We start from the raw sequence: 26,976 nt of genomic DNA, 5'->3' as shown, positions 1-26,976 counted from the left end.
AAAGTGACCTAGAGAATCACTAGCATTATCAATGGACATCGAACTGAAAACGTCGTGAGACATGAATCCCTTGGTGACGAATGAAATTTTAACGCATAAATGGGCAAGAAACCCATTTCAGGTATAAATTTCTCCGGTGGAACAAGCTCTATCTAGAAATACCTAGGGACATACCTCGTACCTTCTCAACCTACCAGGAAATCAGCTGTTCAAGTCAATGCCAAGAAACAACACTCGCCGCCTAGTCAGAATTGTGTCGTAATCCAAGTCAAGGCCGAAGAAGACTTCCAAAGAGGTTGTTCACCTTGAGAGTAAGTGTAAATTGAACATGTTGTCGAGCCATAGATGTCCATGGCATCGAAATCTGTGTACCAATGCAATATTAGTATTGTCCATTGGCCCATAAATTGATCCCAAAGTCCACCAGCCTATTGACATTCTCTTTCAACAACACAGTTCAGCAATTTCGATCTTCTAAACTGGTTTCTCGGACCATCTGATGGTCTCAATGAGTTCATGACGCTCAGTCATAACGTACATGGACCCAGTTTGACTGTTGGACTTTTGCCCCGCCTCTAGGCCCGCCCATCATGGTTTTTCTGACACTCGGGGCGGCCTTTTCGGTGTCCGGACTCTCGCTCCTCAAGAGTCGCTGCAAGCTGAAGGCCTCAGAATTTGATCAAGACCAGGAGGACAACCAAGCGCATTTGGCCATGTTCAAAGGCTCCATGCCTTGGTTGGCTGAGCCGTTGACCGACAAGGGCGAGCTCCTTCGCTCGGAAAAGGACTCCATGCGGGCCAGAATGGAGCTGATGGTCTTGAAGGTGAGCTTGGTTTTACGCCAACTAATTGGAGCAAGGTGAATGAACATTTATCATTGTATCATTGTATGCAGGCTCAAAAAGATATTTGCTATGAGCTGGCTAAGCAGGAGAACTCGCGGTATCGATTCCGCGTGGACCGCTGGGAACGCGAAGAAGGCGGCGGTGGGATCACTTGCATCATCCAGGATGGGGACACCTTCGAGAAAGCCGGCGTGAACATATCCGTGGTCCACGGGATCATCCCACCCTCGGCCGTGGCTCAAATGAATTCGCGTGGCAAGAACCTGCCCGAAGGCAAGACCATGCCGTTCTTCGCGTGCGGCATCAGCTCGGTGATCCATCCGCGCAATCCCAATGTGCCCACCATCCACTTCAACTTCCGCTACTTTGAGGTGGAGGAGGGTCCCAGTCAGACGCGTTGGTGGTTCGGGGGTGGGTGTGACCTCACGCCCTACTACCTGGACGAGGACGATGCCAAGCGGTTCCACCGCACCCTCAAGCACACGTGTGACAAGCATAACGACGATTACTACGAGAAATTCAAGACCTGGTGCGACAACTACTTCAAGATCAAGCATCGCGGCATCACTCGCGGCATCGGGGGCATCTTCTTCGACGATCTGGACCTGCCCAACAAGAACTCGTGCTTCCAGTTCGTCAAGGACTGCACCGACACCATCGTGCCCATCTTCCTGCCCATGGTCAAGAAGCACAAGAACGGAGCGTACGGCTACAAGGAGCGCGAGTGGCAACTCATCCGCCGCGGACACTACGCCGAATTCAATCTGGTCTACGACCGCGGCACCAAATTCGGCCTCTACACGCCCGGGGCTCGCTACGAGAGCATCCTGATGTCGCTCCCGCTCAATGCCAAATGGAGCTATATGTACCAGCCCAAGCCCGGATCCAGAGAGGAGAAGCTCACCGAGATTCTCAAGAACCCTCAGGAATGGGTCTGAGGAAAGGGGGGGGGGCTCGATCCTGAAACACACTCGTAAAGCGATCATGTACAATTTGTATTTAAAACGACCACTCGACATTCCCAGTTCAATAATACATTGTTATACCAATACTAGGCAGGCTCATCTTGGGGCCTTGAAGCTTAAACTTGGGTCAACGATTCAGTTGGTTCCAACGCGTTAGAGAGACTCGGTATTTGTCTTGCCAGGCTTGCAAGGTCAAATCTCCCACTTGGAAACTCGGATCTGTGGCAATGGCACTTGAAGCTGGTTCGGATTGCCTAAAAAAGTGATTGATCTCGCATCACTCGCCATATTTAATCAACAAACATGAGGGCGAAAGGGCTCTTCTTACCAAGTCTCGATCCGTTTGGTAATGTTCCCATTACGCTTTGTTCCGGACTCTAATCGGGCTAACTCGTGGGCCAACACCGGTTCCAGTGACTCTTTTTGGCGTTTTTCGTGGACTTCTAAGAGTTTGATCAGTTCTAGAAAAGTAAAAATAGACATAAAGGTCGAGGAGACCTCTGAAATGGACCCCCCCCCCAATCCTTACCAAAACATGGATTGAATCCGTTTTTTGACAGTCTCGTGCTTCTGTTGAGACGTTTGGGCGTTCCAACGTTGCAAGTCCTCGAGTTTCCACCTGAAATCCCGGGCTCTGTCCAAGAGGGACAAAGTTGACATGGAACAATTCCCGTCCAAGTTGGACAGAAGAGAGAGACAGAAATCTGGACGGATCGGGATAGAGTCCGGATTCCAAGGATGGATGATCTCGCTTCAATCGATGGATGCTCATGCTTGCGGTTTGATACCGTTGTGACCTATGGCAATAATAGTTGACCGACTTTTATTTAACCATGATAAATGCGTTCAGTGCGATTATAACTTTAATGAACATTTTGGTCGCTGATTCTCTGAGAACACTATTTGAATTCAAATAATCAAAGAGAACAAGGCTATCTAAGGCAATAAGGGGTTGTCTGTTGGCATATCATATCCTTTGAATTAAAAAGCAAACTTTCTCGTGGCAGACGTCGTTTTGGTAAAACGTTTGGTCGCTAATAATAACATCAAGGCATCCTTCACAAATTTGTCCCGCGCAAGATTTGCTCCAGAACGCTGAAAAACCTTTGAAAAATGAACTACAAACACCGTCTTACCCGGCTTTTCTAGCCATGGATGTCGTTTCCAATGATTGAATGGATGGCAAAGCCAAGAATTGCTTTAATTGTCGACTCAATTTGTCCCTCAAATCGCTCATAGTTTTCCATTCCGAATTCTGGAGTAGGTCGGTTTGGATGATATCGCCGATCTGCAAGACCGTGGGATGAAGTCTCTCCGTAAAGAAGCTCCTATTGACGGCAACTAACATCTCCAGCTGGCTCAATTTGTTGGTCTGAAATGGACTCGGGAGATCAGTCACTTTTGTTGCTTTCCTCTTCAGCATGAGGGGCTTTCATTTCAATTACAATCTGCTTGGATAGATCCTTCGACTTTTGGGTCCAGGTCAGGGTGAATTGGTCCAAGATCTCATTGACGGATTGGTGGTGGTTTTGTGCCGTCAACATTTTTTCTTCCAATGATTCCAAAACTGCTCTTCCAGAGTGGAATACCAGCTCCAGTTCTACCCATCTCATAAAGTTATCGCGTTCCCAATCGGAAGGAGCATCCTGGGAAAAAACAAGAGCGTGTTGATGAAAGCAAGTTTTCAAGCTTTATTTTGCTAAAGCTATAGAAAGAAGTACCAAGGACTGGCGCTCTTGCAATGTACGAGTATGTAGCCAATTCCTTCATCATTTTTATATTTTACATCACTTCTGTGACCACAAGGATGAACGGTCATCGCAAATACTTATCTACGCATGGACCAGAAATTTCGACAAGGACATCAAACTCTGTTCTGTGCCTTCAGCAGATCTTATTTGGATGGAGAAAAGGCATCTCAATGATTTGACAGATATGTCCAAACACACCATGCTATTTTTCCAGTCCGTAAAATTATAAGAAACAACTTTGATCTTATTGCATTATGAAATGCTGACTCAGATTTGAGAACTGACATGCATAAAAAAACGTATTGAATATACACTTTTAAAGCTTAAGTGGTAGATATCAGGAGCGCATTTCAGTGGAACCTAAATAAAAAATGGGATTTATTTTGGTACTTGGAAAAAAAAGAAGGACCGAGATTTGCGAGGGTATTTCCACCAAAACATATAAGTGCATTTTAATTACAGTGGCTGGCATTGACTCGGCAATAGTGTCATCCGTCGTAGTTTATTGGGCTTTTCCGCGAATGGAACAACTCCCTTTGCTTTGTCTAGGTGCGGCAAGCTACTGTGAACAACTACTAGTATAATTGCATTGTAATAAAACAGAACAAGAGCCTTTAGATGGCAAAGAGTTTCATTTGAGGTTTCTATTCAGAATTTAGAACTACCGTCAATGCCAGGAATACTTCGACTCAGTATCTCAGAAACGTTGGGCAAACTAAATGAACATCGCATAAAGATGCTTAAAAAAGAAACCACTGAATTTTCCGGCACGGTAACATCTCTTCAAATCTTTCTTTTTATAGGAATAGGAAATTACTACCTCAAATCATAGTAAATGAACCATTCGAATCAGGGGCACTTTACAAAAAATGGATTATTGTTATATACCTGTAATATGTGTGTATCCCAAATGAAAGTTCAGGTCGTTTCAATTCGAAATTTCATAACGCTTGTGTTTAACGACTAAGGGTTGGTAATCTGAAACCAACTTCGATTTCCAGCTAATCGGTCGTTTTGCTGATTCTTATGACAGACCATAAAAAATGTCACTGATTTTCTCTTTGATAATAAAAGGTTCCATACTATTATATTGCTATATAAGCGATCCAATTTGGGCGGCAAAAATAAGTAAGAGTGAGCGTGTATCCTTATCCAAGGTGGTCTCCAGCCTTCCCATTAAAAGGCTTTTCAGTTTCCAGAAAATCCCCGTTTTGCTCCATGACTAACAAGCAAGCAAGCAAGCAAGCAAGCAAGCACTTCGAAGATTGCCTGCATGGCTAGACACGAACAACTTTGGCCGGAAACCACTTTAGAAAGAAAGAAAGAGGGAAACGCTTAAATGACCCCCATCATTCCAAGGGAGGATAAAGCCCGTTTAACCTGATGTTCCTGGATCAATACTCCACCGAAAAGATAAAGAAGGTCTTTACTTGCTGGCCTGCTTGAACTGACTGGCTTCGGGATGCCATTCCGTGACCTTGGCAATGGCTGCAAAAAAGGCTCAATGAGCAGAGCTAACGGAGGGAGATGTCTTATCAAGGCCATCACTACCATAGTGGCTTGTGCATGGGTGTATCTTCCTATCCACTCTTCCAGTCCAAATAGAAACGCAAAAGAGGCCTGAAGTGGCTTTCAAATGTCCCATTACATGGAGCGAGGCCAAAGGAAAGGCCTCGGTCGATGGCAACACACTCACTCACACACACCTACACACCCCCTACACACATAGGCAGCTGAAAAGCAGGCAAATATTGACGAATAACAAGTGGAACTAGGACATGAATTGATGCGTGTCGCCTCACACCATTCGAGCTCACACAAAAGCCGCATTGTTCTGACGGAGTACTAATCATCATCATCATCATCATCATCATCATCATCATCATCATCATCATACCAAGAAATCGTCTGATCCATCATGGACCATCATACAAGAGACCAGCTTTCCCGACTGAAGGACGGCATGAGCTCAGCGACTGAAACAGGCTCTGAGTCTGAGAAGTATCGTGAGGCAATTATGGGAACATAATAAGGTTTGCTGGGAATGCAGTCCACAATGGGCCCCCAAAGGCTCGCTCCAAGTTGGCCTTGACAATGAAATTAAGGCCTCCAATCCTTCGTGTGTGGCCGAGTGTGGCCGAGGTTGGTGGCTGTTGGAAAAGTCAAGTGAGTGAGTTGTGCATTCCACGCCAAAACCAAAGGGCCCCGATGCGTTTGAGGGGCGGGGAAAAAATGGAACGAAAAAAACATGCCATTGTGTGATGAAAACAGGTTGATTGATGGGACGAACAACCAACCCAAGTCTTGGCGGGTAAGAAGGATATGCTTCGTTTTTTGTTGTTGTTGTCATCGTGCCTTTGGCCGACGTTTTTTTATTAGTGCACAGTAGTACAGAGGAGGATTTACCTTAAACAGACTGCATCAGAAACTGATTTCTTAAAGGGGGCGAGACCATGACCAAATTTGGCATGGGAAGTCGATGCGATTATTTTCCAGGCATGACAAATGGTTCCGATACACCGCCACAACCGTGAATTGTAAGCTAATACACTGATGCCAAATCGAATCGGTGCACAGTTGAGGGTGGGGGTTGATTCAGAAACGGGGACAATTGAAAAGAATAGTTTTGATATTGTAAACTATATAAATTTACATAAGGCTAGTAGCAGCCATAGCATAATGGTAGATCCGTTATGCCTGGCTCGATCCCAGGCTACCCGAGTCCAAATTTCACATGGGTAAACCTGCGGTCATTTCCGAGGGTGAGGTCATAATTAATGTTGGCTGTGACATCGAAGCGGGAATATCCCTCAATTGGGACTCCCATCATTCAGATAGTAGGCAGGCCGAGCGAGGGAGCTGCTATCTGACTCCGTAACAAACGAACAAACGATGCTTCTATATCTTGTATGACTTCTGTATTAAACACTCATCTATCATCTTATGCCCGTTTTAAACCGTTTTGCCAGGAAACCTCAATATCATCTTTATAGTGAAATTTGGCTCTTGAAGATCAGATATACTTAGTGCTAAAGTTATGCTATATTGTATATCAATAAGTTCCTGGTCAGTCTGAGTAGATATTTTAGTACAAATTCGTTGGGCGACCCAAGGTTTTCATTGGTTTTGACGAAGAAACCAATGTTGTTTGGGGAATGAGATATTCTTTTCATATTGAACAGATCAGGCTAAAACCATGATCTTAGTTACATTCGAGGCACCTTAATTAATGAATGCATTTCAACTCTTTTCCCCCCGTTCCTTTCATCACTCCATTGCAACCCTTTGCATGCATATGTAGAAGGTAGTGCTGGGTCGAGTCCGGACTCGAGTCATTTAATCGAACTTGGGAGAAATTGGCTGGACTGGAGTCTTTTTTAATCAGAATCGAGACCGGACTCTTCATATTTCTTAACAAAAAATCAATTCACCAATTGAGTTGTGACATGTCTACATACAAGAATTGCATTTTGAATAGCAGCCGAATTAGTCATTACTTGGAGAAAAATATTTTTTTTTTGAAAGGCTAAATTCAGTCTTGAATTATTTCGGTTGTTTCGATCTAAAACACTTTTTCGCGAATTCTGGCCATAAAATATCCTAAAACCGACTATTTTGGGAGAAATGGAATGTTTTTTTGTCATGTTCTGTCAAAATAAAGAAGAACTGCATTCCAAACGATATTTTACATATATTTTTCTCATTTCTAGCGAGTCTTTTTTTTATTGTGACCATCCCTACTTAAGAATGCATTTTCGGTTGGCATTGACAAGTACCTTCAGAAATATTTCACTTTTTTTCTTTGAAATATGCCGCAAGTTATCGGTACACAATTGATTGAGATTCTCTCTCAATGATGGCATTGATTTTACAAACCATTCACGATTTTAGGATGCTTCAGAATATGACACAACTTTTCTCACTTTTTTCTGACATACTTTTACTTTTTTAGAACTTATTTTGGTTGATTTTAATAACCTAAAAACTATCAAAAACCTTGAAAAATATCATATACCATTTTTTAAAACGCCTAGTTATTACGCTTCGTGGTATTTTTTTACAAACCAGCCGTTGTCTGTTTTCTCCGTTTTCATCAGCTGACCAATGAACCACTGGAATATGGACGAGGATGCGAATTGAAAATCAAGTTTTGAGCATGTCAAGGCAATGCATTCTTGTTCAGTTGAGGCGGAACATAGGATGCCGCTTCAATTATGCTTTTTTAATCATAGCTTGATCGACCTACTGGATCAAAAGGAATGCTCTCTCAAAGTGCACTACAAAGCAAAAACACACAATGAATGAACTAACTAGCGGTGGGGCGAGTCCGGACTCGAGTCCGAGTGCACTCGAGTCTTTTACTCGATTTTGGAAAAACCGGTCAGATTCGAGTATTTTAGGAAGGGCTCGAGTCCAGACTCGTCAAGAAAAAGAAATATTCATCTTTTCCTAGAATTTCGCAAGACGAGTCTTTTTGCTAAAACTTACTGTAGTAAAAGACTCGAGTTCGGACTCGGCTATTCCGGCAAAAAGTAAACAAAATCAGAGGACAAAAGTCGGACTTGACCCAGCACTAGAACTAACCCTCTTCTTGTAATCAATTACTAGAAGAGCGCTAGCTCATTCATCTTTGAATGGGTTAAGTAGCGAGCTTGCACGACGCATAACTTTTGATTCAGTGATTCCTTTGAGCTGAAAATTGACGCATGTGATTGTAGCAACCTGCAGTCAGTCTCATTTGAAAGAAAGGGCAATGGGATGTTCACTCGCTTTCAACATGTTAATTTTCGACGTTAGCATCCCCGTCCGTAATCCACTGAATCATGACTGACCACATATTTTGATACTATGTTATCAAGAACTTTAGACCAGCCCTGTTTTTTGCTAGATTAGAGTCCTCTGCTGGACTGGACGGATCCAACAAATCAAAAAATATCTCGACTCGACCGATTCCATATTATTGGTGGACTCATCAGCAACACAAATAAAAAGAGAGGGAAAATAGCCCTCTCTGGTACTCAAAAAAGGTCTAGTTAGATTTGATTGTCCACACCTGCCAAACAGTAACTTTTCAACAAGATGACTACCAAGGATGGAAACTTTAAACTCCAAGCCAATTAACAATTTCTTTCCACTGTGGTTGTACTAAAAGTAGCGTAGCGTGAGGACCGAGCTTGAATTGGTGATGATGATGACAAGTCTGGCATGTCAAATGTGGATGCAATGCATTTGATGGCTATCTGCTCATGAAACTCGGTTTCAGTTTCCCACATTCGTCTGCGTGAAGAAAGATGCTATGCACCTTTAAATTTAGAGTTTTCTGCGCACCCTCAACCATAAAAAGGACCAGCGCCATGAATCACCAGACCAAACAATGCGATGATAATAATCGGGGAGAGGTGATAACAGAGACTGACCAATTACATCTTCGGCCATCGCCTCTCCATCATCGTGCATTATATCGTTGGCATCGAGATGTTCAATCTGAGCCGATGTCGAGTGGGTTCAGAATTAGCACAGACTTTTTAAAAAAATCTTCGCCTTCGCTCACTCGAAACTTTGTAGTTCTCGTAGGTAGTACAGGTAGGTGGGTAGGTAGGTACACACACATGGGTGCCAGGTGGAATAAGTTGGCGGTAGAATAGGAATGCTAATCTACTTTGAATACAGGGCTAGTTGCGCTTCGTCCGTCTGGAAATGAGCATTTAAGGTTCCATTTCTTTAATCTTTATGGTCTGAATGCGTTTAACGCTCTACTTTCAAGCCATCACCAGTCACCATAATGGGGTCAGAAAGTTTAGGGTGAAAGCGACCGATGAAGATATTGTTCGACTTGGCCAACATCGAGAAGACAAACTTGATCAAGGATCAGTACAAAATATGAGCGGCATGTCAAAGCAAAACACAGAGAAGAAGGTATAAATATGAAAGATTAGAGTGTTTAGACTCCACTGAAAACTGGAAAAAGCCGTCGGAAGTATGGCGAATGAAGGGATGCTCACGAAGGTTAAAACAACAGTGCAGTGCTAAAAATGGTGCCATTCGTCTTTACTGATGAAGCGGAAGAATTTCCGGTTACTTTCACCCAAAGGTTTTGAACCTTCATACGAAGTGCTCTCATGCACACCTAAGAAGGGGGCTATGTTTAGTATGAAATGTTACAACGAGACAAATCATTTTCATCAGCAATAAATCCAAAAACATTATTGGAGATACTTCAAACATTACTAGTGCCCTGTATTAGAAGAGCACGACTGTGAGTTCAGCGCACCATCGCGGTGGAATTTTGAACCATCAATTCTGCTCCATAATAAATGTGTTCACTTGGGTTCCACTTCCAAACCAAACACATTTTAATAAATATCTGTGTCTCTAATTGTTACAAATGGCTTTAGTTACCCTTCAGGCACCTTTAAATGTATTGAATGTTTTAAACATCGCTTCACAAACCATTGTTTATATTTCCTTTTAAAAATGCATCACTTGAATCTGCTGTTATTGAGATGGTAGTTAATGATGCCTGGAGAGTAATATCAGCCTTATAACTAATCCTTAGGGCACGGACATTTACAAAGAAGTGTTTCGTCTGGATTTGGGACCATGTAACTTCATTGTTTTGGAACGGAACTGAAGGTTCAAAATTTCACCGCAATGTTGCGCTGATCTCACAGTCGTACTCTTCTAATACAGGGCACTACTTATAGGTACACTGAATAATCCTCCTCCAAGATGGAAACCTGATCTTTCCACGCCAAAACGGTTCCGTTTCCTCAAAATCATCTCGGTTCGTCCACTCGTTCAAATTCGATTTGCACATACTTCAAGTCGAGTGCTTGAATATGTTCAAGAAGGGGTTGATGATCTGACTTCATGAAATCTCTTTTTCCCCGTCTGGACGCTTGGCTCCTAATGCCTGTTTATGGCTTCTTCGAGGGGGATTTACGCCCAGTGGATACCTTCATGGAAGCGAAGGAATTAAATCCGAGCTCGTGTTCCCGAAAGCCAGTCTGGACACACACGACCCATTCCTCACAGACTGTGTTTTGGGAGGGCCGGGGTGGTCCTTCAGGAAATTGCAACGTGGTCCGTCCCGAGGCCTGTTGGCCTCACGGCCTCACCCCAATAACAGATGACGAGGTTCATTTAGCCACAACTTGTCATTGGGCCGATTTATGATCGTCCCAACGCTAGTAAATGTCATCTTTGGCGGCTAATTCACGGGATTTAAATCAAGATTCATGTCATTCCCGAGCGTTTTTGACGCTCCCTTGGGAGGATGATTTAAGAAAGCGACATGGCTTTACAAACTCTCCGATTCCCAAAACGTCTCTACTACAACAAGACTAAGCAAATTTGGTCGTAGTAAATCTATTTACAGTATTTTTACTTGTTGTTTAGCCCAAACATAAACTGGATATTGAGGTCAGGCAGGCTCTTCGAAGGATTGTAAACATCTCAATTTGTAATACTTTACTCAATACAATCATGTGGGAGAGTGCTATAATGGCCATGATTTTGACTTATCAATTTGTTGAAAAAAAAATGTAGGATGAATCCAACAAAGCAGTGTGTAAAGGACCAGTTTCATTAGAAATTTTCTTGAGATAACGTTTGTCAAGCCTCGAACATTCAACCCTCTTTCCATATTTGGACCCGATGGCAATAGTTCGACGAAATGTGGTTTGAAAAAAAAAACGGGGTTTCGATTGAAGCCAACTATGGTTGGTTTACATGTACCTACTAGGCGTAATAGTGAATTTACCCCGTGGGAGGAGAGCCAAGCAAGAAGGCATGAAATTCATTTCCATTAGGCACCTTCAAAATATGGTCAAATTACTTCGTGAGATAATTACCCAACCATGACTGTTTGGGTGGTTGGTTGGTGGCTGGAGAACTGGGGACCTCAATTACCCAATCTCCTGGAATTGAATCGGTTCAGAGGGTAGTGACAAATTGAAACTGAGAGGACCCCCTTTTGGACACAAACTAAGCATTCCTTGGCCTGCTGCATCTTGAAATCGAGGCGAACCGTTTCGGAATTCTGCGTAGACTTAGAGGAAGGAAGAACCTCACCAAGTTTGGCTTGGATATGTATTTTTGAATGTTTTTCATGGAATGGTTTCTGAAGGAGCGAGAATGAGGAAGACATTCAAACTAATTGCTAAATACGTATATATTCATGGTGCCCTCAAAACAAATGTGTTTCTTCACCTCTGCGACCTTCTGGTGGATGGTTTGGTACTGTAGTGGTACTTCAGTAAGTTTGGTTTGAAAAGAAAAAAAGAACCCGAATTTGAATGAAGTCATTCAGGAAAATGAGTTGCAATGCCAATATCGCCAAAAAGAAGGAAAATAAGAGGAGAAAAAACTCAGTCAACATTGCTGAACTTCAACGCTCCACTGATTAGTGATCTACAATCATGCAGTAAGTTTCTTTATTAGACACATCCACACTCTCTTCATTAGCGCATGTTAACTAAAAAAATTGGAAAGCTTTTCAACGATTGACACTAACCCTTGCCATGCGTAGTGCTTCTTTGTCCCAGAAGAGATTAAGAACACATCCCTCCTTGAAATGCATGTTTTCCGACTTGTAATGGGTAATCTAAGGCCCAAATTGCTCTTGATTGAAATGGCCCTTATTTGATCGAACAGGGAGGCCCCCGCACAATGAACACACCTATATGAGTAGATATGAGTGCTTTGCCTTGAATGCAAAGAAGTAGGCACAATGGAATAGAAGGCGTGACCTTATGGACCTTGCATTTAGTGGTTCGATGGGATCTAGTCCCAATCTTCGTTGGCGGAGACGTGACCAAAAATGTCATGGATGACGTCGAATTGCAAAAAAACGCCAACCACACCACCACACCAAATTGGCAGGGGTGCCCAATAGACGGCCATCGAGGAAGGATTCGCTCGCTCTTGACAAGACAATCAGACCATAATTCAAGATCCGGATCTTGTCAAAAATAGCTGTCGCATGAGCACAGGGTTGGCGAAGGAATCAATTCGCTCCAAGTGGGTGAGGAAGAGGCTTTGCATGTCCCAATGCATCCACCAAGCAAGCATCCGTTTCTTGTCACGCCGATGGTGTGAGTGACTCATGAGATATATTGCACTTGACTTGCACAAAAACAAAAAAAAGTGCCAGCCCAGCTGGAATTCGATCCAATTTCTGCCGAATGATCCATCAAATTTTACTACCGATCACGTTACGTTTGGGGCCCGGGCCTGGGCCTACTAGGCCTCCTTTCGAGCGTCTGCTAGGCACAACCGCATGGCATGGCCTCTTTTTGATCTGGGCGACGCTTAGGCGGGCTTTTTTTCGAACCTCGTATAAAAAGGAGGCTTGAGCATGACGCCTGAAGGAAACCAGAATCGTGTCAAAATGAAGGCCATTAGTCAGATGTTCTGAAAGCGGCCTTAGCTTAGGCCAACCCATCATCATTCAAAGGACTTCCACCATTAGTTTTGGCATGCGTCGATTCCCCAGCAAACGCGTTCCAAGCTTCACTCTCTAATCAACGAGCAGAATTACTGTAAGAGGACTAGCTATATAGAAGAGACCATCAACCCCGAACAATCTCGGAGTGAACGAGACATGGAGCGAGGAATAAGGGGGGGGAGAGAGAGAGCAAAGAGCAAAGACGGCTTGAGCGCCCGACAACGATAGCAACGGCGACGATCTCGAGGTAGACTGAACGGGTAGGGGGGCGCTAAATGTTCGCATTTTCAGGCCTTCGGGGCTCTTCTTGTGCATGTGCTCTCGAATCCAAAGTCCACGGAAGACGTCGCTAAAGAATTTCCTCTCAGTTTCAGTTTCAAGTTCAAGCTCGAGGGGGCGGCATTGCCTTAGTTTTCGTTCCGTCACCGATAGCAAGATTAGCAGGATCAAACTTCCAAGTCGGTTTCCAACAGTTCGGGGAAAGTGACACAACCTTTGGACATTGATTGGTGGGAAAAGTCAAAACGTCAAACGAGTTCTTCGCCAGGAATTTCCCGCAACTAGGCATCAACTGGAGTTTTATGGGATTTTAGGTAAGTGGAGGACAATTTTGGAATACAAATCTGGTGGAGGATGTTTGATTGACTAGGCCTTTGTTCCTGAACAAAAGCTGCTGCTATATTTAGGATTCACTATGAAATGTAGCCAAACCAATGATAGTGCACGCAAGGGGGACGGACTTGATTCATCGGTGGTGGCCAGTCCAGACCACAAATGAATATGCATTCAAATATGTTTCCCGCCAGAACCAAAGTGAATGGATGGAGGTAATCAAAGTTTTCTGCTCGAATGGTAATGAATATATTCCAAGGACTGCGTCAATGATCAATCGGCTTGTCTGCAAGTCTGATAAATCCTCATTTCATGATCTAAGATGTCGTGACAGTCCAGCTCCGTCCGTAGATAGATCCGGAGATTAAGCACCATTATCAATCCGCTCCGCTTGTCAAGGAGTCTCACACTCTGTTGGAGCTTCGAAGTACTCGTCGTACAATATGGGTACAAGACGACAACAATCCATGTCTACTTAACGTTGGCACTCGCTAGACCATGCCGTTATCCTCGGAGATTCGATGTCATTTGACACTTTGATCGACGCTATTCTCATGATTCCAAGGCCTCTCTTCTCACTTTGGCGATCACTGATTAAGTAGACCGTCCATGGACACACTTTGGGCCTCTACCTCTTTTGACCAAGATCTCCAGTAATTAAACATTCAAGGCAGCTCCAAGATCCGAGAGCAAAGGGTGTGGACTGGGTATGCGATGTCAGTGGAATATGACACTGATTAGATTGATTAGATGAGATGACAAGAGCAAAAATGCTCTATGGACACCCTCCGACCAACCGAGCGACCGACGACCGACACTCCTCTGGCTTTGACTTGGGTTCTTCCTGCCTTGGTTTATAACAGATGGATGGCTGGATGGATGAGGAGACCGCTCATCTCAAAGAGCTCATCATCCGTGACCATGACCACGGCGATGACGATGATGATCATGATGATGACGGCGATGAAAGTGAGAAGTCTCACAAACCCTTGCCAATGAGCATGATAAGTCTGGCTCCATCGGTCGCAGCAACAAGCTTGGAGACTTGCAAATCTTGAGATCGTGCCATAAATCAGTTGACTTGCAATGCAACCATATCACAACAAAGAGCCAAAAAGCTATCTCGGAAGGACGCTAGATGAGGAATGTAGCAATGTGCGCTTAGGAATTGAAGATCGGTCGGTGGGTCTGGCGGATTGGACCCGGGATTGGTCGATTTTTCCTTGGCTCCAAGCACACAAGCATATGTCTGCTTTGAGTTTTGAACCTCCTCGGCAACAAAAACAACACCGCTCCATATATTTCGATCCTGTCCAAAATCCTGACATTTTTAGCGCTCCCCGGTGAGTTTTCGTGGCTCCTCAGTTCTTTGGACGACTTCTCGTCTTCGTTCGTTCTCGACGACCCCAATGCTCTTTTTGGCTATCATTCTGGAAAATCGGGACTGCTTCCGAGAAAAGAAGAACCCTTTCCTTCTCCAAAACACCACAGGAAGACCCAGGAATGTGTCACAAAAGCCATCCCAGCCAATCGGGATCGGAGATCTGGACGGGGAACACAGGAACCAAAACGGATTGCTTCGCATGGCTCGTAAACATGATAGGAGCTGAGTTTTAGCGCTCATCTTTCTCGCAATTGCCACGACTTGTTAATCTGGTGGGCATATTGAGTAGTTGAGGCATCGTGCCTTACTTGTAGGCTTTCAGATCACAACAGGCAGGGCGAGGTGTGAATAGTGCAACCAAAAAGAGAGACCTGACGACTAGGTATGCAATTCAAAATGGCAAAACCATTTGCCCAAAATAGGCAGTTGAAAAATTGGCCAAAGAATTTGTGAATTGTGTTTGAGCTTCAAAAAAAAACTTAATGCAGTGTTGAGGAAGCTCTTTCGGCTCAATTTGTTGCCATAGTGAAGGTGAACCCGGTAGAAGACTATGGTTGAAGAAAAGCCACATGTTTTTCACCTTCAAAGTCAATCAGGCGTTCGTTCCGTCGGCTTGAGGAAGAAAAAAAAAGGTACTAAAACCGGGTTTATGAGAACAGATTGTTCGGGACGAAGATGGTGTTTGGAGATTGGGGCTTTGAGGGGTCTTCAATAGAGCACCAACAACAATAGAACCCGGAGAGAAATTATCGGTGTTCAACGTGCTTGAGAGATGAAGCTTCAGATTGGAAGCAGCAGTACCTTTGCCCTCCATCCAAGGTGAGAGGAAATTATATTGACTGGCATCTTTTTCTGGAAAGTTTCGGGTGGGCGGGATGTGGCCTCAAACGAATTCGTCACTGCGGGGGAGGAGTCTGGCAAAATAATCGAAAGACATTTGTCACTCCCCGCCTTCTCCACCAAATCAAATTAGAATTGAGAAGCCTCCCTTCGACCACCTGGGCATGGGCATGAGCTTGGACTTTGTCTTGGACTTGGATTTGGGCTTGGATTTGGGCTTGAACTTGGTCATCGTCGAATTGGTGGCCTAGGGTTCCTAAAGCCTCAGAGTCATCATCCACTTTTGATCAAATTAGTAACTCGCAGCCATTCCGGGAATGGCAGCTAAATAAAACCAGGATGACGCGACACAAATCGCCGAGTTTAAAGAGCTCATTCTCAGCCAGGATTAGAGAGTACTGTCCATCCACGTACTCAAGACTCGTAGGACGGCTCCGGGTTCTTTCCACCTCTCTTCATACGACAGCAGAGAAGACCTCCTGCCACTCCAGACATTCTCCCAGCATTTCCCAGGCAGGTCTTGTCGCCAATAATAGAATAATAGCGTTCGTTCACTCACAGAACATGTGAATTGTGAGTTGTGAAATGGCGCTGAAGACGTCGTGGATGATGACGTTGATTATGCACTCAGTCCAGGTCATGGCGTCGTTGTCGGAACAGTCTCCTTGCTTGCCTGCTTCCTTGCTTGCAGTTTTTCATGAAAGGTGGGAGCTATGAGCCATTCAAAAGACTCGGCTTATAATTGCATGTTTGAAGAATTCCAAACATCCAATCGAATTTACGATTACGAGCAATATCTTCCATTGAAGAAGATGCATTCAGACGCTCTCGGTAGAACAAGTGTGTTTGGTGCTTTGAAGGAAATTCCTTGAATTGACAGCCATAACAAAGGCTCTTAACAGCCATTTTTAGACGCTAAACGACCAAGAGACCCTATCTGAGCATTAACTGCGAACATAACTTGTGGATAAGGGCATGCATGCGCAAACTACATATTTAGCAACTCTGCCAATTTCGGACAATTCAAGTCTTCGTATCGGCCCTCTCTCTCTCTCTCTCTCTCTCTCTCTCATCCTTGTGACACGTCCTTGCTAATTGACTCGAGATAAAAACTGGATCAAAGTCAAGTACGCATTGTTCAAAGGTCAGGCGAGGATTCAAGGTCCCTTTCAGTCTCATCAAAACTGTTGCAAACTGGGAGAGAGTGACGGGAATTGAAAATGAGTTACCTACCAACATAAGTGAAACACAGTGCAGGGTGGTCCGTCCAAAAGGCAACAAGGAACTTTTGAGAAAGCAATGAGAGCGTGATGGATGAACTATGGATTAATGAAAAATCATCCGAATGATGGTGGTTGATTTGGTTCGTTTCAAACGGACATCAAATGCGAGGGATGAGGGCAGCACTTTTTTTCCATTTTATCTGGACCAATTTGAAACTGTGACCAATCGAGATGTCACGGTGGCAACTTCTGACAAGTAAGCTCAGTTTTGTAAGAGTTGCTTTAAAATCATTACCCTAGAAAAATTCAAGAAACCAACACAAATTTCCTTTTTTCCGTTGTTTTTTGTTCGTTCTCAAAACAGGTCCTAAGTACTAATTACTCAAAATATAATAGATACGAAAAGAGGATCGTTCCTTTTGACTTGATGAATCGCCAATCCAGTGGAGCACCCTGTTGATCACGAGGATCACGCAAAGAGAAGCCAACACTTGTTTTCGCTTTTAAAAGCAAAGGCGTTGTCGAATATAGAATGGGATGCGTCTCACCACACGGAGAGCGAGAGAGCAAAAGTGTTGGTTTTTTTTACAGGGAATTGCTTTACACCAATTTGCATGTCGAGTGTGTTTGTATTTCGCATTTTTCCCTCCTCTGATCGAGAGTTTTGACGTGGTGTTGCTAATCCAATCGGTTGACAATAGAGCGAACGAAAATGAGCGACATGCACTTTCATAGAGCAACGAAAACAACACACGCATATCAAGAGGCTTGTCAATGAATCACCCGTCAATGAGATTAGAAAAGAGGCTCGAACTCACAAATAGATCCCTTTTCAAGTTTCGTATTCAGGCATTTTCAGATTTTGGGCCACTTACAAAAAGGAGCCTGGTCGAGTTTGGTTTTAAATGCTACTGCAAAATAAGCAAATTGAAAGCCGACATTACACAACCTCTCGTCTGGGTTTGTCCTTGAGGTTGATGGGGATTTACCACGAAATATCGATCAACCAACTCCCAAGGGCTTCCTAATATTACGTTGCCAAGCCTTTCCTCCATTCAGAGGAGGTGCCCTATCTTTATGTGAGGTACTTGGTTGGGGTTCGATTTCCTCTTTAGGCCCGCGGGTCGAATCAGTGAATGTCACGATGTGCTAATGGATAAGAAAGTCCGAAATTGGCCAAGATGATCCCTCCTGATATGGATGAGTCATGTTGAACAATTAATCAAGTGAGCCGCTCATACATATGCAAAGGCAAACGAAACGAAAGATAGAAGCCGACACAACAGCACGTGCAAATACAGTGTCAGTACATAGTATATTTTACGTACTATATATAAAGTCTTAGGACCACAGAGACTAATTTGACTGGGAGGAAGAACAGTTGCCACGTCTTCTAAAGTATTCTAAAATTTAAACTTTACTTTCAGTGATTTAAGCCGCTCATACATATGCAAAGGCAAACGAAACGAAAGATAGAAGCCGACACAACAGCACGTGCAAATACAGTGTCAGTACATAGTATATTGTACGTACTATATATAAAGTCTTAGGACCACAGAGACTAATTTGACTGGGAGGAAGAACGGTTGCCACGTCTTCTAAAGTATTCTAAAATTTAAACTTTACTTTCAGTGATTTAAAATGCTCATGAAGATGTCATAAAGGGTATGCAATTAAATTTATCTTCATACATTTTTGTGCAAGGAATTTACGTTTCATCGAGGATTAGTTTTAGTATGTCCAGACGATCAAGAAGTCTCTTGGATACATGGCCATCCTTCACATTAGGAATGGGCTTTGTCAGCCCAATGACCCGCCTAATCACATCCAACGAGCCTTGATGGATGATCAAGAAAGCCTTCTCATTAGCCATTCCTTGCGACCTCTGACCTCGACTGCATATTGCATAAAAGAACGAGAACAAACCTTTCCGTCGAAAATCGATCTCTTATCAATTCAAGCTTCGAGAGGATCATCAACATCATGATCTTCATCAACTACATCACCAACCACCGCTGCCACATCATCAAAGGTGCCAAATTGGTCGGAGAGATTGAAAACATTCAATGGCTGGCCAAAAATGGGAAAAGAATAAATCCCTGCTGTTGTTTCTTTTTCATTGGTAATCAGCTCTCCTCTCGATTGAATCAATGGAACGAGCCCAGACAGCAGGGCTAGTGCCAATCCATTTCGGGTCGTTATAGAAGGGAGAGCCAACAATGGCATATTATTGTCACTTGACTCCCATTCAGCACCTCCACCGTCGTCTTGAGATCGTTCGTCGTCTGGGGAACGATAGTTAACGATTACATAATCGTCATAAGGAGTCAAAACAAGTTGGATTGTCTGTAAGAAGCAACTACTTTTATGGATGAACGTTAGGGCCAGTCCACACACACACTAACACTCAAGTCTGTCCAAGAACCCGGTCGTTCGTAAGCGAAACGAGTCCTTCTACTACGTCTCGGCATCTCCGAGACCACCAAATGAAAATGAGAGGGGGTCTATGAATAGTATTAGGCCCCCAATGCACAACAGTAGGAGCGACTCACCAACGAGAATACAAGAGAGAGAGGCTTCTCTTACCGCATGATTCGTGATTGGGAATAGACGGGCCTTAAAAAGTCGAGCATCACCAGAGCACTGGGAGTCGTAAAGTTTAGAGGCCCCTTGGAAGATGTTAAGAGAGCAAGCAATGTCGATGGAAAAAATGATCACCGGGGATTTAATATTGATTTGATGCTCATTTGGGGAAACCAGGACAACAGCAAAAATTACGTATTAGACTCATTGATGCACCGGAAGTAGTTTTGCTTGACTTTGCGACGAATTCTTTGGGTTTTTTTCCTCCTTCCTTTGCCACTTCTCATAACACAGTTTATGAAGTTGGCAATCCATTATTATGGTTTGAAAATATTCAAGAGGAGACTGAGGGTTGTTCTGGCTGAACTTGAACAAACTCTTGAGTGGCGAGAAAAAGCTTCAACAACTCAAAAATGTCCAGTCGATCTTGAAATTTCAAATCCCTGGAATTGCATTTGTTTTTTCTTCTTTAGAAAGATCTGAGCCGTCTGGAAAGTGACAGGGGATTACTCGTTCTGTCATTTGAGCCAGTTTGTTTGCAGAGGATTAAGACCTCATGATAAACCAAATGGTTGTCGTTCCTATCTCCAGGTACAGACAAAATACGACGAAGCAAATCCTGTCAAGTCATCTCGCTCAATTAGTCTCCTGTGGAGGCGAAAGCCTGAGTAGCCAGAAGTTGAACGAAAAGATTATCAAATCCTCGTTGTCCAATGATATCTTTTTAATTTTACCTATAAGGACAGTCTAGGAGCCGTAATGCTCAGAAAATGGGGTTCCGCCGGGCGACAATCTCTCGCCATGTTGAACCTAGTTGGCAGAGGCTAATCTTCAAAACAATCCTCCCAAACACTAAAGTGAGATGAAAAAAGTCGTAAATTCCAAGCAATGAGCCTTTTGCCAAGCTTGTCTTTGACGACCACAATTCCATGGGTAGTACGTAGTAAAACAATTGAATAACAATTTCCCCATTTCCATCCGCACTTATGAGAACCGGTTACTATTCCGGAACTGCAAAATTGCAAGAAGATCGATCTTCAAAAATTGGTAAAGGGAATTGGCCCGCCTCCAATCAATGCCTCCCTCCCAAGGAGGTAGATGAAGAGCTCAATGAATCACCCACGTTTTTTGTGCTTCCATTGAGCAAATAAGTCGAAAGAAACCCCCTGAAAGAATGACTGAGCTAGAGGATAGAGGGAAAAAGGGCAACTTCTGTCAAATTAACCTTCCACCAATCTCCATAAGATGGGAGATGGAGGATCTTTATGGTTTTAAGTAGTTTGCCGCCAATTGATGGGCATAAAGTGGGCAAATGACAGCACGCAAATGGAGGAGCGAAAAAAAGAAACCCCCTCCGATTGTATCTCACAAGAAGACTCATTTGTAAGCTCCATCGAGGGTTTCAAAATCAGGGCCACCGGAATACGACAACATTTTGCTTCTACATTTCAAAACCACCCATGCAATTGAATGGATCTACCCGTTGACTCTAATCACATACTGAACTCGACAATTATCGACAACCAATTCAAATTGAGGTGAGTTATTTTTGGGAGAGGAAGAGGAGGAAGAGGAGAAAGAGGAGGAAGAGGAGGAAGAGGAGGAGGAGGAGAGTCTCCGTTCAACTTCAACTTCTTACCTTGCTTCGGAGAGTCATGAAGGCGGTCCTGAGTTGTTCCAGAGCTTGGGCAATTTCCGTCTCATTAGCTTTGATTTCCCCCTTCGTGTTTTCTGCGCTGGCTCGACTTTGGACGTGTTTTTGTGCGAAGTCCACCAACATTTGTCTCATCGATTTGAATTTCCCTGAAGGGTTCAAAGCCGAGTTCACGAGTCGTCCCGAGGTCTCCAGATCAGTCCTGTAAAGCAAGCAAAGCCAGCCAAAGAGGTGAAGAGGGATCCGATCTGTCGAACAAGAAAAGCGAAGGTGAAAATCTCGGAGGTACACAATTGTTGTATGCATTGCCTATTCACACTTTCAGGCCTCAAAGCACCTTCTTCTTTTTCTGCAGGGCATAAAGGCAATGGAAATATCCGAAGGTTGCAAAACTTCGACGAATATTTCGAAATTTTTAAAAAAATACATCTCTCATCTTACACCCACATTCCGTCAGTTTCTTTTGGAACTTGTTTTGTTGCTGCTGTTGTTAAACTAGAACTGCATGCATGCTTGCATTCAGTACCGTGTATCAAACCAGTCCACCAAGTCTTTTCGAGTGTGACAACGATTGAATGAACATTTTTGCTCGCAATCTTGGCGTTGTGCTGTTTAAATAGCTCATCTTTTCCCGACTTTGACAAATGGAATTTCTAGATCACAATGTGGCAGACATTCAGTCTACACTCTCGTTATTACGCAACGTATCTCTCTGTCATTATTGATAAAAATAAGAACTTTGGCTTTTTTCCATTAACACGGATGAGTGAAGTTGCATTTTGGCGGAGATAAACGTCGACAGAGTCGAGCCACAAGATTGTCGCGCGAGCATTTCTCCATGTGACAAAAAACAATCTTCCATCACTCACACCATTTCTTTTGAACTTCGAGTTCGAGAAGGGACTTCTGAATTCTTGGAGGGAGAAAAACGCCGCGGCACAGTGGACTTTTAAATACGAGACCATGATTGAATCTTGAATTCAAGTGACCAATGAGGACACGTGTGTGATACTTTCGACCACTATTTCCCAAGCACGTGTTTGACCGATAAGGTCATACTTTATCATTCATCATTAGGGGTTTTAACCAACCAATGGGGAATAAATAGTGAAAAGTTCTTGGAGCTCCGTGATGATAACGCCACCACTTAATGGTTTGGTTATAATTTTTTTGGTGATTCCACTCCATCGACCTCGGAAAAAGAGATACGTGGGATCAGGTAGTTCATTGAAGGGTGCTTTTCCCCTCCATACAATCTAGATGTCCCCCTGTTCCCTCTGACATCTTTAAGACGAATTCGGAACCTACATGCTTTTTTTCTTCTCCTCGTTCCAGATATGTTTCATTATTTTTGAGGACCCGTGACATCATCGAGCATCCTCGTCAAGTTGCTTCAACTGTCACACTGTTCGGATCGCATCAACCCCAAGTCCTTAATCTATGGATTGCATGCCTTGCCTTCCATGTCTTCGGGAACTCCATGGTGTGCGAGAACTTGTCCTGCTACGATATCAGTTCTGGTAATCATTGCCAGACCTTGGAGAACTTTTCCGCCATCCCACACGTCCTCGAAGGCTGCCGTGCTGAAGAGGAGGAGAATTCTCGGTGGTAGTAGTGGTGGTGGCGGTGGTGGTGGTAGTAGTGGTAGTAATAGTAATCACAATAATAACTGTAATAGCGCGCTTTCTCGACTGTTCCGCGCTATTAGAGTGCATTCAACGTCCCTTGAGTTGCAATCATCAACGTGAAAACACGCCAAGATAAGCACCTAGACTGCTTTTACCCTCTCCAAAAAAAAGAGCCGCCTGTGGATCCTTCCCAGTCACAAGCACACATCAAAGAGCTATTGATATAAGAATTGCAAGTGTCTTTCATTTGTTTGTGTGGAGAGGACGAGGACAAAAGGCGACGATCGAGCAACTATTACGGTGTTGTTCCCGAGTGACAGAAGATCCATTCCTCTCCTTCGAATATTTTGCCCTTGTTGATGTGAGAGTGTTACCAAGAATATGATCTTTTGACGCACATATTCATACAGCTCCACAAACGAACGAACGAACGAACGAACAAACGGACGGACGTACAACGTCTTTGGAGTCGGTCCAATTTATTCGTTTCATCAAAGAAAATGGCGCAATTTGTCTCCTAGCGAACGATTCCACGGCCAATTGATAGAGACAAGGGCAGACGGGATTCCCGACCAAAACTGTGAGGGCTTTTGACATTCAGGGTACCTTTGAAGTGGACCGTTGAGGCGTTATTTTTTCAGTAATTCATTATCCCGATCATAACGATGGCCCACCATCGCGCGGGACCCTCATAAACGAAGTTCATTCTCATTATCGTCCGTCAGGGCCTGATCAACCTAATCCGCGATGGGCCATCCGGATAAAATCACACCCGATATCGTGGAATGGATTGTGAGTGACGATAAGGTGGTGATGAAATGGAAAGACTTTGCTCACCGACTCAATTTGAACGTGTATGTGCCGAAGATTGACGAGAATTACTCGTACAAGCGGAAGAAGTTCGAGAAACAAAAAATGAAGGAACTTTTCGACGTTTGGCAACGCGCATCCCCGATCACGTTCACAAAAAGCCGTCTCATGGATATATTGAGCAAAGAGAACTGCACCGACATGTACATGTGGCTTCAGCTCATGAACACGGAGAAAAACGCGCGGAAACGTGAGATCACCTCACTTCTGGACAGCAGTCAGAGCACGCCACGCTCCACCATGAGTCTCTCGCCCAATCCTCCTCATTCGTATCTCAGTAGCGGGAGTCGACACTCCTCCTATGCCACGCCCAATGGCTCTGCCGCGGGTCTCTTGAACTTCAGCTCGCTGCCGAGTTCGCCGTTCTCGTGGTACTCTGACGACAAACCGTTCTCGGAGAATCTGGCCACCCACGGGATCCTCAAACGAGCGGTCAGACCGGCCTCGGAATTAGGCTCCACGGCCACAGCCTCGTCCACCAAGTCGGATGATTACCAGGATCTGATCATGAACCCCGGGGGTCACGGGGGCAGTGCTGATTCCGGCAGTCGGGAATCCACTCCGGATTCGCTCACGCGGCCCATTTCTCGGGTCAGTTTGGCCGAGAGCAATGACACGCCCAAGGCCACCAAGACCATTCGATTCGCCGACGATTTTGTCGATGGTGACGATGAACGGTTGGCGACGACAACGAAAAAGTCCACGATCGAAATCCAAGTCAAAAGTCCGCGAAAAGGGACGGATAACAGTGTGGATAAGTATTTCGATAACCTCATCTCGATGATTGAGGAGGCTGCCAATGAGTTGAAGTGAAGGCTTGCCGGCTTTTAGATTGGCGCCCGTCCATTCGAATCAAAGTGCGATTAACCAAGAAGAACCCGAAAAATATCATAGCAGCGCGTGAGAAAGAATGTCATTTCATCCCGCGCACCGTGAACGTGAGTGAATGGATGATGATGACGATGACGTCCTTGGAACGAATAACTTGTCAGTTACTGTTTACTACAAACTAGTTGTGTAAGACAAACAAGATAACGTAATCTCGTGAATAAATGCAAATACCTATCGAACTTGAGCACCTCCGAGCACTTCAACGTCACTCACATAAGAGAGAGCGTTGGCCAAAGGACGCCGTGAAAATAGAAATGGGAAAGCGAGAGAGATTGATCCCTGTATGATCTGTCTTTCCTTATCAACAAGCATCCACATTCATAATGATGATCGATCTTTTTTAAGCCCTTTTTCCAATACTGAATGATATCGATTGAGGAGGAGCTCCGTTTATTCTTCTTCTTCGTCTTCATTTTTTTATTACAAAAATCAGTGCAATTTTGACGAGAATTCGGCTACCTTGTGCATAAGAACAATGTAGTAGTAACTTGCATTAGCGTCCTCTAAATTCCAACTACATTTTCCCCTAAATTAATGCGTAGAGGGCGGATTTGGCAGTGATGTTTTGAATCACAATTTGTCATTTTTATGTGATCAGCATCTCGAAAAAAAAAAAGAATGTTTGTATTAAAACGCACTTAAGATGCTCAGGTAAGGTTTTTTCAGCAAGGAAAATAACATCGATTTGCACACGAACAAGCAACTGTCCATCAAAATATAAAATCGTTGGATTGGCTTCTCGCGTTCCAACGCTATTACTTTTGATTTTTTTGCGGATTTTCTTTTCGCTATAGGAAATGCAATCCTTAACAATCTAAAACGGAAAATTTTCAACGTATAGCTAACTTAGTTAGAAGAAGAATACCTTGAATATTCCTGTCACAAACTAACAATGAGAAATTGGTACGATCTTGCACGTTTTCAACCTGTCTTAACCTTTAACTCTCATCTCAGCGGCCTTCAAATACTCCTTTAAGTTTGTCTTGAAATAAAATTTACTTTGCACCAATGGCTGTTCTGGATATGACACTTTGCTTTTCATATTCACCTTATTGATACAATTTGATCAATTTTCGATACTTTCTTCTTTCTCGGGCTCCTTCATTGTTCAATTTGCTTCCCTCTAATATTCGTAGGGAATATATAGGCCTTATTGATTCTGTAGCACCTTTCAAGGCAGACTTAAATTTATAAAAACTAGTGTAGCTGACTGGTCAGAGGGGCAGGAATTTTCTTCCCCCTAGATGCCTAGGTTCCCCCTAGTTCAAACCCCGATTTGAAACTCTTTCCATCAGAAATTTGTGTCTTTAGTATGAAATATGAATAGTCAAGTTTTCCAACGCAAAAACGTGACACTCCCAAACGTCAAGGCAAAACTATAATCCTATACCTGCTTACATGTATGGGTGCGTATCCCTTATACACAATAGCACGAGCCAGTTGTCAAAACAAGATCAAGGCTGACAAGACTTACCAATAAGCGCTCAAGTCCTCATGAATATTGGACGGTAATCCCAGTTTGGACAGTTCCGCTATTTGCTCATCGACCTCTTGCAGGCAAGCATTTTGGATTTCCAGCGCCCCCAAACGATGAAACAATCGGCCCAGTTCACATTGAAATTGTTCTTTCTGGATGTTGTCTACACTCTGAGGATCTTTCAACATCGAACCCAAGAGATTTCTGGCCAATCGGTTGCTCTCTTTCACGGCATGCTAAAATATATTTTCCAAGATCTCAATAAACAAGGTTGACGAGGAAAAAATATCTATTTATTCAATGGACGTTACTTTCTTTGCATAAGAAGGTTTAGAAAGATGAAGCTTGCAAGCAGGCACAGTAGCAAGTGGTTAAGATACCTTTGGCAAGTTTGCCTTTTCATGTCATTGAGTTTCAGGGAAAAGCGAAGNAGCCGAGCATTACAATTTCCAGGCCTGTCAGGCGATCATTGACATTGTTCAAGTTATATCACTTATAGGTATCTTGTAGCTTTTGAGTGATGCCCATCATCCTGGTGATCAACCATTCGCTATTAACCTGTCGTCTCTCACGAACGTGGGGTTCACCCTTGGGGCCCAATAGCGTCACACTGAGGCTCAGCTGATCGTGGCCAGTAGCCTATCAGAGCGGCGAGCGCGCCGAGCCCTGAATTTGTGCTGACCGACCTGACCGACTGACTGACCGAGCCACCCACTGTCTAGAACAACGTCTAGAACGTCCAGACTCACTGATGAGCTAGCCCCTCCTCATCCTCCTCACGCACTTCGTTAGTCGGCCCATCAGT

At 43.9% G+C, this 26,976-nt stretch overlaps 3 protein-coding genes across 6 annotated transcripts in view; 2 read left to right on the top strand and 1 right to left on the bottom strand.

The window, feature by feature from the left end:
* Nucleotides 1–143: 143 nt before the first annotated feature.
* Nucleotides 144–1,890, top strand: LOC131889860 (oxygen-dependent coproporphyrinogen-III oxidase-like). 2 transcript variants are annotated; one of them, XM_059239071.1, is made up of 3 exons: nt 144–311; nt 457–824; nt 896–1,890. In XM_059239071.1, the coding sequence occupies exons 2-3, from the start codon at nt 591–593 to the stop codon at nt 1,781–1,783; spliced, it is 1,122 nt and encodes a 373-aa protein (XP_059095054.1). In that variant the 5' UTR covers nt 144–311; nt 457–590; the 3' UTR covers nt 1,784–1,890. The 2 variants fall into 2 exon arrangements, with proteins under 2 accessions (XP_059095054.1, XP_059095055.1); XM_059239072.1 differs by having other exon boundaries at nt 146–311; nt 580–824.
* LOC131889854 (uncharacterized) overlaps nt 1,820–26,976 on the bottom strand; it is a gene marked incomplete at its 5' end in the record, with an annotated part of 26,019 nt that continues 862 nt past the window's right edge. The window contains 7 exon segments of the mRNA XM_059239062.1: nt 1,820–2,064; nt 2,139–2,272; nt 2,342–2,607; nt 2,947–3,182; nt 3,256–3,456; nt 21,291–21,507; nt 26,169–26,407. Of these exon segments, the coding sequence (XP_059095045.1) occupies nt 2,271–2,272; nt 2,342–2,607; nt 2,947–3,182; nt 3,256–3,456; nt 21,291–21,507; nt 26,169–26,407 (1,161 nt within the window).
* On the top strand, nt 13,351–24,873 carry LOC131889861 (uncharacterized). Of its 3 annotated transcripts, none has more exons than XM_059239073.1 (2): nt 13,351–13,602; nt 22,641–24,873. In XM_059239073.1, the coding sequence occupies exon 2, from the start codon at nt 23,681–23,683 to the stop codon at nt 24,614–24,616; it is 936 nt and encodes a 311-aa protein (XP_059095056.1). In that variant the 5' UTR covers nt 13,351–13,602; nt 22,641–23,680; the 3' UTR covers nt 24,617–24,873. The 3 variants fall into 3 exon arrangements, with proteins under 3 accessions (XP_059095056.1, XP_059095058.1, XP_059095057.1); XM_059239075.1 differs by lacking the exon at nt 13,351–13,602 and adding an exon at nt 16,861–17,324; XM_059239074.1 differs by lacking the exon at nt 13,351–13,602 and adding an exon at nt 22,151–22,524.

This window comes from Tigriopus californicus, chromosome 11, assembly GCF_007210705.1.
Source record: "Tigriopus californicus strain San Diego chromosome 11, Tcal_SD_v2.1, whole genome shotgun sequence".
Lineage (NCBI taxonomy): Eukaryota > Metazoa > Arthropoda > Copepoda > Harpacticoida > Harpacticidae > Tigriopus > Tigriopus californicus.
Note: the sequence above shows the minus strand (reverse complement) of the source record. Positions and strands in the feature narration are given on the sequence as shown.

Bases quoted from the DNA above. Each gene is read 5' to 3' on its own strand.
- LOC131889860 (XM_059239071.1), top strand. From the start codon at position 591: ATGGTTTTTCTGACACTCGGGGCGGCCTTTTCGGTGTCCGGACTCTCG. The intron at 825-895 runs GTGAGCTTGGTT...CATTGTATGCAG, and splicing joins TGGAGCTGATGGTCTTGAAG to GCTCAAAAAGATATTTGCTA.
- LOC131889861 (XM_059239073.1), top strand. From the start codon at position 23,681: ATGGGCCATCCGGATAAAATCACACCCGATATCGTGGAATGGATTGTG.